This window comes from Schizosaccharomyces octosporus (genome assembly GCF_000150505.1).
Source record: "Schizosaccharomyces octosporus yFS286 unplaced genomic scaffold supercont6.3, whole genome shotgun sequence".
Taxonomy (NCBI): Eukaryota; Fungi; Ascomycota; class Schizosaccharomycetes; order Schizosaccharomycetales; family Schizosaccharomycetaceae; genus Schizosaccharomyces; species Schizosaccharomyces octosporus.
This window is the reverse complement of record NW_013185621.1, coordinates 2323316-2342086: the sequence shown is the minus strand read 5'-3', so window position 1 is coordinate 2342086 and position 18771 is coordinate 2323316. Positions and strand designations below refer to the sequence as shown.

Below are 18771 nucleotides of genomic sequence, written 5' to 3'. Positions count from 1 at the left end.
ATATATAACTTTCCACGGAAATCTATTTCTTCCACCGATACTTCCGATGTTGATGATCCTATCACTGCTTCCCTTTTTTTGGGAAATGTCCCATTGCGGCTTTATCACGCACGAGATGACCCTAACCGAACGTTTAAGTCAAAGGTACTACTATAATCTTCCAAACTTATGATTCCTAACAATCCTAGCTTTGTGCAATCGGCATTATTAACGAGAATATGTATGGTACGACTAATGTTTTAACGGTTGTGTCGAAATATACCTTGCACTTGAAGTAATACTCAAATTCGCTTGGTTATTAATGAGGCGTCTGGTGTATTGATTCCCTCAATCCTCTTCACCGGTTGTTCTGTTACATGCACTGTTTTCAGAGGTGTGAGTGGAATGGCTACCTTGGCAGCACCGCTTTTCAATGACTTTAGGAGTCCTATATTTGTACCTCTTAAATCCTCCTGTGACAATGCCGACTTTTGTCATTGAGGAAGACTAGTCACTTGGGCAATTTCAATGGAGGAAAGAAGAAAGAAGGTTGAAATCTCATTTATCTACTCACTTATTTATTTATTTATGTATTTATTTATTGCTTATAGAGAAAAGCAATATTCTATAACATTCTCAATTCCAATGCCCTAGTAATCAAATGCGTACACAAGGTCTATAACCTTGGTAATAATCACACAAGAAAGGTCTGTGTCCTTCTTCAGCAGGAGTGAAATAGATGAGAGAAGAAGCTCTAAAAAGTATTATTTATATGTTTACTTTTCGTTAACTTTATTATTCTAGTTTTCTATTTGGTTTGTGAATCTACATGAAATTGCCTTTTGCTATGTAAACAAGGGGAAGAAACAAAAGGAATATAGAATATTATCTTTGTTAGAAGAATTTCTTTCTTATCAATACTATCGTATTAGTCATGAATTATGACACGTCGGACTTTTATTTATATATATATATATATATATATATATAGCCATTCTGAGAGTGTGGTTCCATAAATTGCATAAAACGATTCAGTAGAAAAATCATGCGTGTGTTTGTTACTGGTGCGACAGGATTTATTGGTTCTGAAATTGTGAGGCAGCTTCTTGCAGGTGGACATGAAGTGATCGGTTTAGTACGTTCAGAGGAAAAGGCTGCCAAACTGAAGGCAGCTGGAGCGATTCCCCATTTTGGTTCACTGGAGGATTTGGATAGCCTAAAGACTGGAGCAGCACAGTCAGACGGCGTTATCCATACGGCTTTTAATCATGACTTTATTCATGACTTTAGCAAATATCCAAAGTCTTGTGAGGCCGACTGTCGTGTAATTGAAACAATTGGTGAAGTTTTAAAAGGGTCTAATCGTCCTTTCGTTACGACTTCTGGTACTGCAGTGCTTCCTTCTACTGGTACGTTAGGCACAGAGGTAACCGAAATTCCTCAGTCGTCCATCTCACGTCATCTAGGAGAGAATGCAACTTTGAAACTGGCCTCTCAAGGTGTACGTTCCTCAGTTGTTCGCCTTGCACCAAGTGTTCACGGACCTGGCGATTATGCATTCATACCAATGATTATCAGTATAGCAAAGGCCAAGGGTGAGTCTGTTTATGTTGAACAAGGTTCGAATCGTTGGCCTTCCGTTCACAGACAAGATGCTGCGAATCTGTTTATTTTGGCTCTTGAAAAAGGAACGCCTGGCTCCATTTTTCATGGTGTTGCCGAGGAAGGGATTCCTACCAAAGATATTGCAACGTTGATTGGCAAACGACTCAATGTACCTGTAGTCTCTAAGTCATCTGAAGAAGCGAAAAAACAATTTGGATTTCTTTCCTACTTTTTATCTTCTGATAACCCAACTTCAAGTGCCTTGACGCGACAGCTTTTAGGCTGGAAACCTTCTCATCCCACACTTTTGGATGATCTGGCCAGTGATGCGTACTTTTGAGAACGCTTGGTTCATATAGCTTACTTGATATTGATGTATAGAATGAACAAAAATGTGAACAGTTTGAATTTGAACTCCGTTCAGTATGAAAGGGATTTAAACGCTCACGTATATATATGCTAGGATTTGGAAGTTTTGAAGGAGCAAGTTTTTAGCAGTTTCTAGCTTGTTGTTATTCAACTTAAATTCATTCATTCTTTAACGATTTCTGAATTGTGAATACTGTATGCTGTATGCTGTAAACGCGCATCAGGTAATCGAGGCATCTCATACACTGATTTTCTTAGGAATCCATCTCCAATGACTTCTTTGGTGCTCAAAATCATGGTGGAATATTAAGACACTGGTGCTACTGCTCACGACTGCTTTACACAACTCCAAGGCTCTATTCTGGTGCTTTCGTATAGCTTTCTTGATTCCAACATGGCATTTACATCGGTTTTAGCTCTTCTGCATACAGAGAACCGCACTACACAAGTTTTTACCTGCAATTAATACTTCCCTGATTACCAAAAAAGGTTTAATATAAATGGTTTTCTCTTTATTTACCAATAAACCAAAATGTCAATAATATAGAACCGTACCATCGATTCTTGATTCATACTTAAGAGGTTATATGAAGCGAATTCTGAAGGCTACAAAGATAAGTGAAGTGAGACTTTTCAGTCAGGATGGAAACTACATTGAAAAAAGAGTGTAAATTGATTTCATTATTATCTGAAAACGACAACTGCTATTCACAATGTCTCATCAGCCTTTCTAACTTATGCTCCTCGTATTCAATTCAACGCCAGAATCTTGTTGATCATTTAAACACCGTGCCATTGATTTTCATAAAGATAGAGATACCGTTGAGGTGAATCTGGTATCTTAGGGCGTCAAAAAGGAAGACGCCCAAATCCATTATGAACAGGATGAAATACTAACAAAAATTAGTTATGAACCACAACTTTTGTCTACGACCACACCTAGGCGAAAACACCAGTTCCCGTCCGATCACTGCAGTTAAGCGTCTGAGGGTCTCGTTAGTACTATGGTTGGAGACAACATGGGAATCCGGGATGCTGTAGGCTTTTTACCGCTTCATTTTTATTTTGTATGGACGGCACAAGTTTTTCGTTTTGATCAGAATGGTCCTTTGACTTAACTGGTACTAACAGAAGCACACAAGCCGCATATTACAATGGTCATCTTTGATTAAGAATCGAATCGTTTTTTCATTTCAATAAAGTACACAAACAAATGACCAACCAAGAAGAAACTATGCAGGCGCACTTGACCATACTAGCAAGTGATGATAATGATGGCCTTATGATATCGACAAGATGAAGCGCAACAGAAAAGCGGTCACCATCCAAGACATAGTTTGTCCCTATGCTCAATAAAAGGTAAATAAAACATAAACACATGCATGCTGGAAAGTTCATCGATCGTCAGGCGCACATCCTCCCGAACAACTATTTTACATATAAATCAGGTTGTTTCTTTCCGACAACATTCTAAATCCTCAAGCTGTAGCAATAACTGCTACTACAGCTGTTCCTGGAAGAGCTAGGCTGGTTTGGCTAATAAATAGGTACAAAACGCACAGCCCTGACTGTTCTTTGTAACGCTGGTTCTATGTTTACATTTTGTAATAAACGACGCTTTAGTATGATAATATTCCAATTGTCGCAATGGGACTACCATTAAATAATCGTAACGAGGATGTGACCAGTCGGTGACATAATGTCGCAGCTTTTATGAATTACAATATGCGAAAAGACACTACCATGAGTTCTTAAATTTGTATCTTTGGTTTTAAAGAAAAAGAAAAGCTGGAGGATTTGTTTGCTTTTTGAAACAAGGTCCAATTCCTATTTTTGAAGACTCTGCAACAACTGGTACCAGTTTCTACGGACTTTTGTTGGTGATTCTAGTGATTTTAATTAGATTGCAACTGCAGTTGTTAGTTTGGGATTTAATGTGGCATTGTAACCATGAAGAATAAATACACCTCTGTTTCAGACTCTGAAGAGTCCTTGAAAACGCTCACTGATGAAAAGTCAGACACGCATTCTGCAGATGGTACGCCTCCTCCGTATTCAGGTAAGATTTATTGAAATGGAAAGGTAATGGTGTTTGTTATTGAGAGTTATTACTGAGGAATCCTATTTTAAACTTGTCGACGATTGTCAACAACAGGACGAACGCCTCCATCCTCTGGTAAACAACGAAAACTTCAGTTACTAATACATTCATTAGCTTCAAACAAATTTATCGATTTAGAAATGGCTGACGGATCCGCTCAGAATTCCGCCCAAGAATCTGTTGATAACACCAGGTCGGATCCTTTAACAAATGAGAAGTGGTGGAAAAACTTTTCCATAGGCACAGCGACTATTATACTCTTTTATAATGTTGTTTGTCTAGCCATAATTTTTGGTTACAAGGTTTCTCCGTATTCAATAGCTTTTTACGGGCTTGCTGGCGTTTCTATTGCATCTATTTTTATTTTCCTATTAAGTAAGTTAAGAATATCTTGTTCTCGAATAACTGACCTATTTTTAGCGATTCTTGTAACGTATCCAGGATGGTACAGGCAAGCTGGGTTCAATATGTGTGTTTCAGCATTATATGTGTGTTTTCTCAATGTCCCCGGTTTCTCCATGTATTATACAGCAAAAAAGATAATGCAATTTGAAAAGATAAATAATCGTTTTTTCTACGTTGTTTGTTTTGTTGATTTTGTCTTGTTTGTTTTTATTTCGAGTATGCCATACAACCTGCGAAATATTCTAACTGTTCTAGTGAATCCAATTGCCCGTGAACGACTTAGATTATTAGTCATTGATATAGGAAACGGCATAGGTAACGGCATAATTGGTATAGGGAACGGCATAGGAAATTCTGTGAATCTTGCTTTTGGTATGTACACTACGTGAATGCTTCCTATCATAGAGCAATTATTAACCAAATTAAAAGGAACAAATCAAGGAGATGAAGCACCTCAGAACGAAGAAATCGAACTTCAACCTCTTGCTGAGCAAAGTGGTGAAGTTTGAATTTTAACGAACCTGGTTTACGTTTTCATAATTCGCATTTTCTTTGAAAGGATTCATGTCAATATTGCAGTCCATCAACTTTGCATTAGCATCATCCTCCAAAGTAAGCACTATCTTAATAAGACGGTTTAAGTTGCTTTTCTCATTCACTCTATCATGAATCTTTTTTATTCGTCACGCAATATCGTTGTTTATGCTTCGTGAATAGAATTGAACACCCTTTTTAATGATTATTTAATACTCTGACGAAAATCCTGCCGTAATTAACTATAGCTTCAACACAGTGTCGTGTAATTGCATGTCTTTTATAAATTAGTCAAGGCCGGAATATTGCAATGTCATCATACAGAAGAGTGTTTTACTACAAAATGTAAGAACGTCCTTACTGGATCACAACTGAACTTGTAGTAACCGACTGGAACAAATGTTTGTGGCTATACCTAGGCAAAAACAGCACGCCAGTTCCCGCTCGATCACTGCAGTTAAGCGTCTGAGGGTCTCGTTAGTACTATGGTTGGAGACAACATGGGAATACGGGATGCTGTAGGCTTTTTCTTCTCTCATATATATCTAGCTGTTCACTTTGTTTATATATAACTTGAAGCTTCGAAACAACTTTTTTGGGGGATGTCCCTTGAGAAGTAACAGAAAGCAAGAGGAAGGTCAAATTTGAAGAAACAAAATAAAACTGTCTAGCAAAAATAAAATGGAAGCGATGATCGTAAGACAACCACACTCTTCCATGTTCAAATTCCAATCAGTTGTCAGGGACTTTTGTGTAACTTGAGTTGACGGCCATTACAGTCAAGAAACACTTAATAAACTCTATGTCTTTTTTACTTTTAGAGGTAAAGCAAATTCTAGTTTTCTGATTCCTCATGTGAGAGAAAACAATTTTTTATAAATTTCAAAAAGAATATGCTTTTGATGCAAAGTTTGTGCAAGTTGTTCCTTCATGAGTTGCTTAGTTTATGTGCCATCAATGGACTTCCAAGCAGATGATTCACTCTCAACACACTTCATAAATATAAATAATTTTCTTTTAAAAAGAACTATCTTTACTTTTCAAGAAAAGAACAATTAAATTCTTGTAAGCTATAAAGCAAATTCATTCGTATGTTTATTTATCAACGAGATGAATTGCCATATATTCTATTCAACTTTAAGGATTATGCAGGTTGACTCGCTATCCTATTTACATTTGGTTAGCTGCACCCTTTGTTTACATGGAATAAATAAGAAAGAAAGGCACCTAACGGTTTATGCTGTATTGTGTTCTGATCTAATTGGAAAGTATCTTTTTTTTTGCTTTTGTGGAAAAATACGTCTTTCTTCTTTCTCCTTGACGTGTTTGTTGGTGAGCATAGACGAAGCACAAGTCTGTAGATTTACAAAGTGAAATTGAGCCAAACTATCTTGTATTGTACATTTGTAAACTTGCTCGTTGGAAAGGAAAACTCTTTGGGGAAAAGAATGCCTATGTTTTGATGCGAGGATTGAAGATTATATATGATTTACGAAAAGACAAGCTTATATTGAAAGTTTTCTAAATAATATAAACTTTTTTAAAAAAGCGTTCACTTTATTGTGTTGAATATGTCAGATTCAAATAGACAATCGATACACTCTAGGATGGAGGACATGAACGATAGTTCAGGAAAAGAAGAGTTAACAGAGGAGGAAAAACAACTACAGGCTCAATTACTTGAGGTGCAGAAGAAGATGGAAGAGATCAAACAAAAGAAAAGGAAAGTAGCTACTGAAGAAGAAGAAGAAACGAGACGAGCAGCGGTTGAAGTTCCTCGATCCCCTGAGCCTGTTCGGGTCCTTACAGTGAGCTCTCCGTCCAAAATGAAGAGCCCGAAACGGCTTTTGTTGGGAATTGATAAGGGAAAGACAGGAAAAGATGTTTCCTTGGGTAGAAAACAAGGGGAACCAGCGGTCAAACCTTTTCATGCGCGACTAGCGGAAGCTCGAGACAGTGACAAAAAAAAGGAGGAGAGAAAAAAAGAAGCAGCAAAGAATCGAAAGACTTCATTTCATCGAAAGCCCAATAGTTTGGAAACAAACAGTTCGAAAGAACCTACATATCCGACGCCCTGTAACGAAATTGAGCCATACTCTCGCCAAGTCATAATGGTACGCTATTTGAGTGATGGAGAAGTTAAGGAAAATTTGCAGGGATGTTATGTGTATCTTATTCGTCAACTGCTAAAACTCATAGTACCTCCAAAATATGAACAACCAGATGTTGATACGTTTGTGGTAATGGGGATTGTGGCTTACAATACGGGCACACGAGAAACGATACACAAAAAGAAATATTGTATGCTTACGCTTACGGATTTAAAATGGCAGATGGAGGTCTTTTTGTTTGGCAAAGCGTTTGAACGGTATTGGAAAGTACAGCCTGGGACGGTGGTTGCCTTGCTGTGTCCAGATATACTAAAGCCAAAGAATCCAGATACAGGAAAGTTTTCATTAAAGCTAGATTCGGATTACGACGTGCTATTGGAGATTGGAAAATCAAAGCACTTGGGGTACTGTCAAAGCCGAAAGAAAAATGGAGAACTTTGTAAGCATTGGCTGGACAATCGCTTATCGGAGGTGTGTGAATTTCATGTGGATATGGCGGTACAAAGGACGATGTCGCGACGAACGGAATTTGGGTCGACCACGACGGTCATGCATGAACCACGAGCACGACGTGAGAAGCGTCTTCGTGGTCAAGGATTCCAAGGGTATTACGCGGGAGAAAAGTATTCTGCAGTCCCAAACCTAGCGATAGGTCTTTATGACGCGGAAGACGCAGTTCAGCAAGAAAGAGATCGAAAAGAACGATACAAAAGACAACAAGCAAAAGCAGAGAGGGAAAGAGAAATTTTACAACGATTAACTATGAAACGATCGTCGTTACCGGATGCATCGTCGTCATCTGTTTCGCATTCCTCCATGAAGAACAACAACAACAATAATAAGAACGATACGGTGTCCTATACGCCAGCTCTTACATTAGGCCATCAATATTTGAACCTACAAGCAAGAAATTCGACATCAGCGAGTTCTAGTGAAATGTCGCAATTGTCTGGTATCCATGGATCGTCTACGTCTGTTGTAGGTCGGCATCACCAGCTCGTGTCGGGAGGCCCCGACGATAAGGGAAAGAGTAAACAACAAAAAGATTGGAAAGACCTTTTGGTAAAGCCGAATGCAACAAAGACGGCAGTGACGCCGGATCCATTTTCATCGGAGGACAAGTGGAAATCGGAACAAGAAGGAAGGAAGACGACGGCATGGAATTTACCGAAAGAGAAAAGAGATCCGAAACAACCGGAGCAAGGAAATTCGAATGCAAGTAGTTTATCGCATGGTACAACAATGGCACAAAGGATATTTTCACCTCGAAGTTTACGAAGAATTGGATTTGATCCTACCTTGAGAAACAGCAATAGCTGTCCAGGAGGAAAGGATTCCAAAGGGCAAAATTCATCTGTACGCACCTTGGATTTGAAAAACACAAAATTCCGTTATGAATTTACCGAAAGCGATGAAGAGGATGATTTGGAAATTGTTGCTTGAAGAATTCATTCCCACTTTGGGTTTTCCAGCCATGGTCTTTCGTCCCGGTAATGATTTATGATTGAAGAATAAAGAATAAAGAATAAAGAATAAAGAAAAAAAGAAAAACATTTTATGAAAATAAGAATTTTTCCTTTTTTCCTTTTTACTCTATTTCATTCAAATTTTCACTTTACTTTATTCAAATTTTATTCCATCTTTATTCGAATCCTAATCTTACTTCTAGTCCTAGTCCTAGTCCTAGTCCTAGTCCTAGTCCTTTCCTCTCTTCCTGCCTTCCTGCCTTCCTCTCTTCCTCTCTTCCTCTCTTTTCGTTTTGTTTCTCTTCTCTCCCTCGTCTGCTTTTGTTTGTTTACTTCATAACGAGGCTGGATGCAAATTTCTTTCGCTAGATGAATCGCTAGATGAAACTACCGCAGTTAAAGTTGGAAAAACGTTTCCAACAAAGACTTCAAAGTGCGCATTTCTCTCATGATTGGTATAGAAACATTTTTTTTTCAGTCGCTTTCTTTCACTTTAATATCACTCTTACGTTTACGTAAAATTTTCGCCTTCCGATGCTTCGCCTAATGAACAAAGTGGTTTACGTTAGTCGGCGCATTATTTTATGAAAAAAAAAATCCAAAGATGGTAAGGCGGCCATTTTTTATCAGTCATCAGACTTTATAAGCATTGGCGTCACTGTTGCATTGGTTTTTTTAACATGCGATTTTGATGAAGGTTCATTTTCAATATATAAATAGGACTCTACAGCTACTAGAAGAAAAGAGAGACAGACAGACAGAAAGAATTGAACGAACGAACTTCTTTTATAAGAAAAAAAAAGAAACTCATTTAAGCTTGAGCTTTTTAAAAGACTCTTTTATCACTGATTTTTTTTTTTTCTTTTTCATTTCTTGTGAAACCGAACGGAATCACTCATCCATCTCTGTTTACGATAATCGAGTGATTTGAATCGAGTGATCTTTTCCCCTTTATAATTATTTTTTCCCTAATCTCGGCCTATTATTTTTATATTTTTTTCCCTATATATATACACATATAAGAGGGAAAAAGTAGGTCTACAACAGAAAGAAGGAAAACAACATTTTTAAACCAAAACGAACAAATTGAAATCAATTCTTTATTTGATTTTTAATTTCTAATTTCTAATTTCTAATTTCTATTTTTTTTATCGTTATTACTATTGTCATTTCATTTTCAATTTTCTCATATTTCCCTTTTTTTTTTATTTTTTTTTGAGATTTCTCTTTCCTCTTTGATTGATTGATTGATTGATTGATTATTGTTGTTGGTTGTTGTGTTGTTTATTTTTATTTTTCTAACGAATTGATTGTTTTGATTATGACCTTGAACAACGTTGCTAGAATTTTTGCTCAAAACGGTGGTGTCGCTGCTGCTGCTGCTACTACTACTGCTGCTATGCTCCGTTTCTCTATGAAACCTGCTATGGGACTTGGACTTCAACATCAACGACTCTTTTCAAGCCAAGGTCCTCAACGCATGGATCCTTCCTCCGTAGCCACTGAACAACGCTACGAGTCTGAATCGTCCGATCAACCCAGCGAATATGCTTTATACGTCCAAGACGCTCGCGACGACCTCAACAGTCCCAATTGGGGTTGTGAACAAATTAAAAACAATTCTGCAGAATGGCAAGCATAATTGGATTCCTTTCGAAACTCTCGACATCTGACAAATGTCTGTTGAGTCTTCAAGTTTTTTAAAAATAACAAATTTGACTTGGAAACAAGCCCCATCAGTATTTGTCTGATATTGAAATTCGCTTTTGTTGTGTGCTATATGCGATAAAAAAAACCAAAAAAAAAGAGAACCGTTGAAAACAAGGACCCATTGTTTTTTTATTCCTTTTTCTCCCTTTCCTAGGAAGGATTTTTCGTCTATAATCTTTTGATGACGCTATAACGCTATAAAAATAGAAAACTATATGAAATACTATCTGAAAAAAAAAAAAAAAATTCCCCAAAAAAGTCTAATCTTTTCAACTTTTATGCATATCCTTGTTTTTCTTTTTCCAAATTTTTTTTTTTTTTAAAAAAAAAAAATCCCTTGCCTTGATACATGGACAGTCCAAACAGCATCATCTTGCATATCAAGTATAAGGATTTGTGTGTGATTTCACCATAAATGTTGATCGTATAGAGTATAACCTCGCTCTTTCTCCTCTCTTTTTTTTTGTTTGGTTTTTTTCCCCTTTTGGTTCTACACTTTTTCTTCTTTGGCATTTTGTCTCAAAAATGGTTATCCCATGATTCTGCTTAAATTCACCAGTGACGGTTTGCTCCCAATGTTCGGTTTTTACTTGATTATACATTCTCTATATGACTTTTTCTTTTATATGCATGTGCTATGGATGTGGATGTGGATATGTGTGTTTTTTCTTTTTTTTTTTCAATCTCAAAAGACATCAAGATTCCTTGTCGCGCACACTAGAATGGATTAGTTACAACCCTTTTTTGTTGTTGATGTCCAACTTGAAAGCATTCTTGTTTTTTGTTTTGTAAATTTGATATAATACTGTACTTTTCATAAATATATCATTTTTCTTTTCATCCAACTTTATACAAACGTTTCAAAAGTAGGCAAACATCTCAAAAGTAGCTTATATATTCCTGGAATTGTGTTTTGCAAAAGTATAGTTATCGTACTTGTACAACTATACGTCGATATCATTTGTAAATTCATTATTTTTATAAACTAGTGAAAACTTTTATTTCATCGTTCAAACATAGCGCGTTTCATTTGTCTAATAATACGCTCTTTGCTTTTCGTTCTTACCTACCTACGTACCCACTTCGCTATTCCTCCTGCGTGTACCCACTTCCTCTACAAGTATCCAACATTCTCTTAGCAAAACACACATCTTTTTTTCTACATATACAAACTAACCTTTTAATTTTGAATTTTGAATTGAACGCGTTTATACCTTTGAATTGACTTTTTTCTACCATTTGAAGTATCTATTCGTCGCATTTCTATCGATTAAATCGGGTTGACGCGTCTCTTTTCTTTTTTATATAAAAAAAAAACAATATATAAAACATGAATGAAGCGTGAGTCACTAAATAGACCAAATACCTTCATTATCTCATTGCTAACAGGTACATAGACTTACCAACCAGACTGTGTGTATCGACAATGTATGGAATATTGGATTCTCCGACAAGCAAGCTTTAATCCAACAACCCACTAACAGTCTATATATAGGGGTCAGGATTTCTCAAAGCAGGATTTTCGGGAAACGACGTTCCCCAATGCTTTTTTTCTAACGTGTATGTCTGTTTTCATCTTTGTAAATTGCTTTTTTAGACAATCTCCCTGTTTTCTCTAACACAAGTCTACAGCATCGGAAGAACAAAGCACACGCGTGTCATGCCTAGTCACCTCCAACAAGATACATACATTGGTTCTAAAGTGCAAGAGCTTCGAGGGTTGTTAAAACTCGAATACCCGGTTCAGCGCGGTCTCGTCAAAAACTGGTGTGATATGGAAAAAATCTGGTCATGGATTTATTCAAACGAGCTTCAAACTTTACCCGAAGATCATCCAGTTTTATTAGCTGAAACCCCGTTTAACAATGCAAAAAATAAAGAGAGAATGGCTGAGATTTTCTTTGAAACTTTTAATGTTCCAGCACTCAACTTTTCCTTGCAGCCCGTTCTTGCCTTGTACTCAACCGCACGCACAACTGGTCTAGTGGTCGAAGTCGGAGAAGGCTTAACACACACTGTACCAGTATTCGATGGCTTTGTTCTCTCCAGCGCTCAACGCGATGATTACGGAGGTAAAGATGTCACCGAGTTCTTACAGCTTCAGCTTCGACAACTTGGCTATCGCTTCGTAACTTCAGCCGAAGCAGAAATTGTTCGTGAAATCAAGGAGGCTTGCTGTTACGTTTCTCCAAACTTTCAAACAGAGGAAAAAACAAACTCTTCTTTCAACACAAAATTACGGCAGTTTACTCTTCCTGATGGTCAAATTCTAAAACTGGGGTCTGAATGTTTTCGTGCTCCGGAATTACTCTTTCGTCCCGAGCTCATTGGGTATGAAAACGGAGGTGTTCAACATCAAATTACACAAGCTGTTTTGCGGAGTGACCTTGATTTACGCAAAGACCTTCTAAATAATATCGTCCTCTCTGGTGGAGGTACGTTACTGAGTGGCTTTGGAGACAGACTTTTAAAAGAACTTCAAGGATCTGGAGATGTCCCTAATTGCGTCAAAATATACACTCCAAAAGAACGAAGGCATGCGGCATGGACAGGTGCTTCCATTTTAGCAAGCTTTAGCACATTTTCAAACATTCAAATCACATCTGAGACGTATAAATCAGATCCCTATTCCATTTTTAAATGATTACCACATGTAAAATAGATTAAAACCATGAACTAAACATAATGGATTAAACACTTGGTCTTTGCATATAGTATATTTTATCTTATTTACATAATCTTATTATCTTCGTCTATTATTTTCTTCTTTCCAGGCTTGATCCCAATGTCTGCTAAAGTTTAGATTGACTGTTGCTTGTAATTTTTAAAGAATAATCTTTCATCGAATGTAATATGATTCCTGCAGCGACGGAAACATTCAATGAGTCTACAAATCGATCTCCATGAGGTAGTGTCAAAATGTATTCGCACTGTCTAATCATATTTGTCCTCAAACCGTCTAAATAATCTTATTAGTAACCTTTCAAGATGAATGAATGGTATCAACGACATACGCTCTCCTCCAAAGACAACGATCTTTGGCTTCACCGCCAGACTCTCAGGCATAGTAAGCAGTGAAGTTTGATTTTCATTTGACATGCTTCCCATCGGTGCAGTAGCGAATACTTTCCAATCTTTTAAGCTGCAGTCTTTTAAAAACTGAATGGGATTCTGAATCCGGTAGATATTCATCAATTCCAGCGCACCAGCAGATGCCTTACTAACGACCGGTGATAGAACAGAGTTGTGTTTTTTTGACAGAAGGATCCCATGAACACCTAAAAAGTACTAGACATATCGTTAGCTTAACCAAAAGGAGAAAGTAGCTTACAGAACTTCGAATAATGGCACCCAAGTTTTGTGGGTCTGATATACCATCACAATAAATATACAAAGGAGGAGATGTTTTTGAGGTTCCTTCGGAAGAAGAAACGTCTCCTTTTGTAGATGGACTGAGATGTCCTTGTGCTACATGGTCGATCTCAGATATGACTGGAGGTTCCAAGGGTGAAGCCTTTAAAACGATGCCCTGTATACAGTTAGTTTACTACCATTGATTAAAAAGAAATTAGTCTCAATAAACAGAGTAATTACACACATTGTGAGGACGTGAATTCGTCAATTCATTTAGTTCGTGTTTTCCGGTAAGGCGACAAGGAATATTCAACTTTAATAAATTCAGAAGCGTTTGGTATTCGTTTAGTTGCTTTGAAGATTGGGCAAACAGACATTCGAAGCTTCGTTTTCCGGCTTGAAGAGCATTCCTTACCGGATGATCACCATATAAATAATCATGTACACTAGGTCTCTGGAAAGTAGACTTACTTCTCAAAAAGAAAACATGAGGATGCAAACGAAAGGACGGATGTTTTAAAATCTTAGTAAAAGGATGCGTCCGCCAAATGAACATAGACATCCCAAGTATCATAAAGTTTGGTTCCTAGTGACTAACCACATACATATATACTTACCTATGAAAATTAATAAATTAATTGACCATGAATTGCTTTCCTACAAAACATCACCTTTGATCATGCTCGCGGGATTAATATCGAGAATACAAAAGCATACGAGAATCTAACAAGTTTACACTTTTTTGGGAAGAAAATAAACAATAAAACACTATTTAACAGTACAAAAGCTATCCTTCAAGATAGAATTAAACCAAAACCTTGTAATTGGTGTCACGGATGCTATAATAAAGTAACTAATCAAAAATTAATATACGGATGATTCTAACATGACTACAAATCAACATTAAGAGGGGGCTTAGTGCTTGTTGAATTCAGGACGAAGAGAACGGACAGTCTCACCAGCCTTCCAGATCTCCAAGTTGCGGATTTCTTCAAGCTCCTTGTCGTAAAGCTCACGGTAGTTGGGAGCAGAGTTGTAAGCCAAAGAACGCTTAGCTTCGTTACCATTCTCGACATTGTCATACAAATCGTTAAGAACCTTCTTGTTGGCTTCAAGGAAACGGTTGGTCCAGTCAATGGCACCACGACGGGCAGTAGTGGAGCAGGCGGCGAACATGTAGTCAAGACCGTACTTACCGATCAAGGGGTAAAGAGATTGGGTGGCCTCTTCAACAGTTTCGTTGAAAGCTTCGGCAGGGGAGTGACCACGCTCACGCAAAACTTGGTATTGAGCCAAGAAGAGACCGTTGATACCACCCATAAGGCAACCACGTTCACCGACCAAATCGGAAACAACCTCCTTCTTGAAGGTGGTTTGGTAGATAAAGCCAGAACCGACAGCAACAGCCAAACCAATGGCCTTTTCTTGAGCCTTACCAGTAACGTCTTGGTAAACGGCGAAGGAAGAGTTGATACCACGACCTTCCTTGAAGAGGGTACGGACAGTACGGCCAGATCCCTTAGGGGCGACAAGGATAACATCAACATCCTTAGGGGGTTGGATCTTGGTTTGGTCCTTGAAGATGACGGAGAAACCGTGAGAGAAGTACAAAGTCTTGCCCTTGGTGATGTGAGGGGCAATTTGAGGCCAGGTTTCAGTTTGGGCGGCATCAGACAAGAGGTTCATGATGATGGTACCCTTAGAGATAGCTTCTTCAACGGGGAACAAGGTCTTACCAGGAACCCAACCGTCTTCGATGGCTTGCTTCCAAGAAGCACCATCCTTACGAACACCAACAACAACATTCAAACCTTGGTCACGGGCGTTCAAACCTTGGCCATGACCTTGAGAGCCATAACCGATGATTGCAAGGGTGTCGTTCTTGAAGTAGTCAACCAACTTCTCACGAGGCCAGTCGTTACGCTCCCAAACGTTTTCCTTAGTACCGGCAAAGTCCATAACACGCATTCCACGGGTTTGAACCATAGGGGCAGTCATGCGAGGAGCAAAACGGGTGGTGGAGGCAGCAACGTTACGAGACATAACAGAGATGTTACGGGTAGCCAAACGACGGCTTCCGATAGTACGGAGGGCCTTCATGGCCATTCTAGAGGAGTTACGGAAAGACATCTTCTGAACCAAAAGTTTTCCTGTTACGGAGAGGGTAAATTCAATATTTATTGTAATAAATTGTAGTCGACCGTGACTGCTTCGATTTTCCATGATAAGAAACTAATAACTCAGATTTCCGAGATACCAGTTTCGTGATATTCTGCGTTATCTTCATGTAAACAATAATGAGAAAAGCCCTAGTCATAGTCCATGGCTATAAAACTTTTACTCGTATTTGTTCGTAAAAGCCAGCGTAAGCATTTATTTGAATGTTTTAGAATGTAAAAACTTCTCCGGAAATGAACTGAAGAAGCTCTTCGTTTGTTCGCTTCTCTTTCATCGACAACTGTACTGTGAATTTAGCAACAAAAATCTAAATTGAATCTCTTACTCCGGACAATAACGGTAGTAAAGGGAATAGATTTTATGGGTTTCATAATTACTCAAGAACTTTGAAGAACACACCTATAGCTAACTACTAGTCATATTTACAATTTAAATCTTCGAGATGCAATCCACATCTCCAACCAAAGTCTCGGATAAAAGCACAATGTAGAAACATTTCCGTTCCATAACCTGAAACAGACGAGTTTTTTATTTTTTTTTAACAATCTAAACAAAAAATAATGAAAAAAAACTCTCATCCGTATCAATTAACCTAGACAGACATTTTTGCGTGGTATATAAATCCCCATGTTGGAGGGGTAAGAAGCCAGCTTCAAAACAGAAAACGAGGTCATCAAAAAGATTCAATTATCCTTCTTTCGAAAATTACCTTGAATGCAATAAATGCTAAATATCTTGTTCACGTAGCGAGGAGTATCTCCTACCTAACAAGACAAAGCAGAAAACGAATAAAACGGAGAATAAAAAATACCTCATAGCGAAACCGACATCACAATTAAAATAGTCATAAAATAAACATGCAAATCATCACATAAACTTTCAAATCATTGTTCATATGTTCAAGAGGAGTTGAATCCCCCAGTTGACTAAACTAAGAACATGATCTTTTTCTAAATTTTTTTCTTGCTTTTTTTTTATCAATTTATCAATGGTATATTGATAAAAATGTTTCAGACGGATACTCATCATACAGATAAGTTATAGATTTCGACTGCAAATTCCCAGCCATTATATTTACCAAGTTAGCTTTTTACCAGGAAGTAATATCTTCCATTTCACCAAAAACGCTTTCACGTTGGGCATTAAGAGACTCTAATTCCAATTCGGCTGAAGCATTTTTCTGTGACATGATGTCGCCAAGATGTTCTTCTTCAAACTTTTGAATATAGGAATTAACTTGTGTAAACTCAAGTAAAAACCCATCATGGCCCTCGGCCGAAATGATGGTTTCTAATTTGCCATTGGGAAAACAGGAAGCAATCTCTACTTGTTCATCATACGTGAACAGACCATCACTTTCAATTCCCAATACCAACACAGGTAACGTAAGGTGTTTCATAACTTCCTTGGGATCTTCTGATCCACGGTCCCTACTAACGTCATGAGTATCAAGTTTCTTTGTGATAGAAATATAGCAATTAGCATCAAATCTACCTACGAACTTCTTTGCTTGGTAGCGTAAGTAAGACTGAGCAGAAAAGTAAGTATTCGCAGGACGACGCAATGAAGGACTCTGCGTACCTGAAACACTCCCTGTACTTTGAGACAACGAAGGAGTAGAAGACGCCTTGACACTTCCACTAGCAGGTGATTCGGGCGATGAATCCCTGGATCGAGATGGACGCTCACGACGATAACCATTGCCCTCGTTGTGAACTACCCAATGGGCATCCCCAGGAGTCATCGGAGTAGGAACACGATCAGGATAAGGATGGCGATTATAGTCTGGTGACTTACGAGCGAAACGACGTTCAAACGAACACTTGGAACGATACGTTAGTAATGCAGACATACGTGCAGCACCCAGTCCACTCAATGGTTGGTCATCCATATCATAGAACCCGTCATTAAATTTGGGGTCAGAATAGATACTTTGGCGTTGAGCTTCCGACCAGCTAATACACCAAGCTGAATGTCTCAAGGACGTTGAGATGGGAACAATAGAGCGAACATAGTTGGTATCAAAGGCCCATTCCAAAACAAGCATACCCCCCATAGATCCACCAACCGCCATGGCTATTTGTTCAACGCCTAGACGCTGCAATACCAGCTTGTGGAGAGCAACATCATCGCGCACTGTTGTCAGAGGAAATTCGGGGCCATAAATTGATTTGGTTTCAGAATTCCAGGTGACTGGAGAAGCACTTCCGTAAGGACTTCCTAAAGAATTGAGACAGACAATGAAGAAGTGCGTAGGATCAAAGGCACGGCCTGGACCAAGCATAGGACCCCACCAATCTGCAGCGTCAGCAGAACCACTAAGAGCATGACAGAGAAGAAGGCAATTGTTTCTTTCTTTATTTAATGCTCCCCATGTTTTGAAAGCCACAGGTACATCATATAAAACTTCTCCACATTCTAAAGTAAATTCTGGAACGATTGCAATCCTTTGATCTGGAATCAAACCAATAAATTTGTTCTCTTGCTGGGATGGGTGAGTGAAGTCCACAAAATAAATGGAGTCAACTAAAGATTGTGAGTCCATTATAAAATTCTATAGACGCGACAAAAGTCAAAGAGCCTTTATTATGTTAAATAGAGGTTTCTTGCTCTACTATCAGTTCCCAATCAAATTTTTATCTACGATTTTTTTGTCCTTATTTTAATACCTTTCCTTTTTAGATGTAGCAAATAAAAAGAAAAGAATTAAAGTCGAAAAGAGAAATGGGAAAAAACAAAAAATCGTAAAAACGTATCTCGTGTTCTTACGAAAAAAAACCAAAATGTGCGTCTACTGGGAGGCAATATAATTTTAGGTTTTTTAAATCAATTGGCAGTGAAAACCTATTTTGCCAATACTTCACTTAAAGTATACTAAATCACAGACTGCGCAAGTCTATTCTTTGGTAGTTTATGGTAAAAGAGAAATTGTGATGGACACAATATATATAGGCTGACT

General features: G+C 38.1%; 8 protein-coding genes and 2 non-coding genes across 10 annotated transcripts; 7 read left to right on the top strand and 3 right to left on the bottom strand.

Moving 5' to 3' along the window:
* Window positions 1-1024: 1024 nt before the first annotated feature.
* On the top strand, window positions 1025-1924 carry SOCG_01597 (NAD dependent epimerase/dehydratase; the record flags this gene model as incomplete). The annotated part of the gene is made up of 1 exon (XM_013164550.1): window positions 1025-1924. One exon carries the CDS (start codon window positions 1025-1027, stop codon window positions 1922-1924), a length of 900 nt encoding a protein of 299 aa, XP_013020004.1.
* Window positions 1925-2882: 958 nt separating this feature from the next.
* On the top strand, window positions 2883-2997 carry SOCG_16419. Its single transcript, XR_001203036.1, has one exon. It is a non-coding gene; the product is annotated as a 5S ribosomal RNA (ribosomal RNA).
* Window positions 2998-3903: 906 nt separating this feature from the next.
* On the top strand, window positions 3904-4968 carry SOCG_01596 (uncharacterized protein; the record flags this gene model as incomplete). Its single annotated transcript, XM_013164549.1, has 5 exons — window positions 3904-4012; window positions 4169-4429; window positions 4475-4675; window positions 4715-4831; window positions 4889-4968. 5 exons carry the CDS (start codon window positions 3904-3906, stop codon window positions 4966-4968), a joined length of 768 nt encoding a protein of 255 aa, XP_013020003.1.
* A 430-nt stretch (window positions 4969-5398) lies between these two features.
* Window positions 5399-5518, top strand: SOCG_16418. The gene has a single exon (XR_001203035.1). It is a non-coding gene; the product is annotated as a 5S ribosomal RNA (ribosomal RNA).
* Window positions 5519-6148: 630 nt separating this feature from the next.
* SOCG_01595 (MCM-associated protein Mcm10) lies at window positions 6149-8642 on the top strand. Its single transcript, XM_013164548.1, has one exon. It carries the CDS (start codon window positions 6565-6567, stop codon window positions 8545-8547), a length of 1983 nt encoding a protein of 660 aa, XP_013020002.1. The 5' UTR covers window positions 6149-6564; the 3' UTR covers window positions 8548-8642.
* A 114-nt stretch (window positions 8643-8756) lies between these two features.
* Window positions 8757-11099, top strand: SOCG_01594 (stress responsive orphan 1). The gene has a single exon (XM_013164547.1). It carries the CDS (start codon window positions 9892-9894, stop codon window positions 10210-10212), a length of 321 nt encoding a protein of 106 aa, XP_013020001.1. The 5' UTR covers window positions 8757-9891; the 3' UTR covers window positions 10213-11099.
* Window positions 11100-11357: 258 nt separating this feature from the next.
* Window positions 11358-12981, top strand: SOCG_01593 (actin-like protein Arp1). Its single transcript, XM_013164546.1, has 3 exons — window positions 11358-11621; window positions 11678-11708; window positions 11776-12981. Exon 3 carries the CDS (start codon window positions 11941-11943, stop codon window positions 12922-12924), a length of 984 nt encoding a protein of 327 aa, XP_013020000.1. The 5' UTR covers window positions 11358-11621; window positions 11678-11708; window positions 11776-11940; the 3' UTR covers window positions 12925-12981.
* SOCG_01592 (ribose methyltransferase) lies at window positions 12953-14400 on the bottom strand. Its single transcript, XM_013164545.1, has 4 exons — window positions 13879-14400; window positions 13612-13809; window positions 13295-13568; window positions 12953-13239 (listed from the first exon to the last, which is right to left on the bottom strand). Exons 1-4 carry the CDS (start codon window positions 14206-14208, stop codon window positions 13073-13075), a joined length of 969 nt encoding a protein of 322 aa, XP_013019999.1. The 5' UTR covers window positions 14209-14400; the 3' UTR covers window positions 12953-13072.
* Window positions 14350-15848, bottom strand: SOCG_01591 (acetohydroxyacid reductoisomerase). Its single transcript, XM_013164544.1, has one exon. It carries the CDS (start codon window positions 15762-15764, stop codon window positions 14550-14552), a length of 1215 nt encoding a protein of 404 aa, XP_013019998.1. The 5' UTR covers window positions 15765-15848; the 3' UTR covers window positions 14350-14549.
* Window positions 15849-16265: 417 nt separating this feature from the next.
* Window positions 16266-18718, bottom strand: SOCG_01590 (homoserine O-acetyltransferase). The gene has a single exon (XM_013164543.1). The coding sequence runs from the start codon at window positions 18355-18357 to the stop codon at window positions 16903-16905; it is 1455 nt and encodes a 484-aa protein (XP_013019997.1). The 5' UTR covers window positions 18358-18718; the 3' UTR covers window positions 16266-16902.
* Window positions 18719-18771: the final 53 nt, after the last annotated feature.

Bases quoted from the DNA above. Each gene is read 5' to 3' on its own strand.
- SOCG_01595 (XM_013164548.1), top strand. From the start codon at position 6,565: ATGTCAGATTCAAATAGACAATCGATACACTCTAGGATGGAGGACATG.
- SOCG_01594 (XM_013164547.1), top strand. From the start codon at position 9,892: ATGACCTTGAACAACGTTGCTAGAATTTTTGCTCAAAACGGTGGTGTC.
- SOCG_01593 (XM_013164546.1), top strand. From the start codon at position 11,941: ATGCCTAGTCACCTCCAACAAGATACATACATTGGTTCTAAAGTGCAA.
- SOCG_01592 (XM_013164545.1), bottom strand. From the start codon at position 14,208: ATGATACTTGGGATGTCTATGTTCATTTGGCGGACGCATCCTTTTACT. The intron at 13,810-13,878 runs GTGTGTAATTAC...AACTGTATACAG, and splicing joins CGAATTCACGTCCTCACAAT to GGCATCGTTTTAAAGGCTTC. The intron at 13,240-13,294 runs GTATGTCGTTGA...AAGATTATTTAG, and splicing joins CGTTGTCTTTGGAGGAGAGC to ACGGTTTGAGGACAAATATG.
- SOCG_01591 (XM_013164544.1), bottom strand. From the start codon at position 15,764: ATGTCTTTCCGTAACTCCTCTAGAATGGCCATGAAGGCCCTCCGTACT.
- SOCG_01590 (XM_013164543.1), bottom strand. From the start codon at position 18,357: ATGGACTCACAATCTTTAGTTGACTCCATTTATTTTGTGGACTTCACT.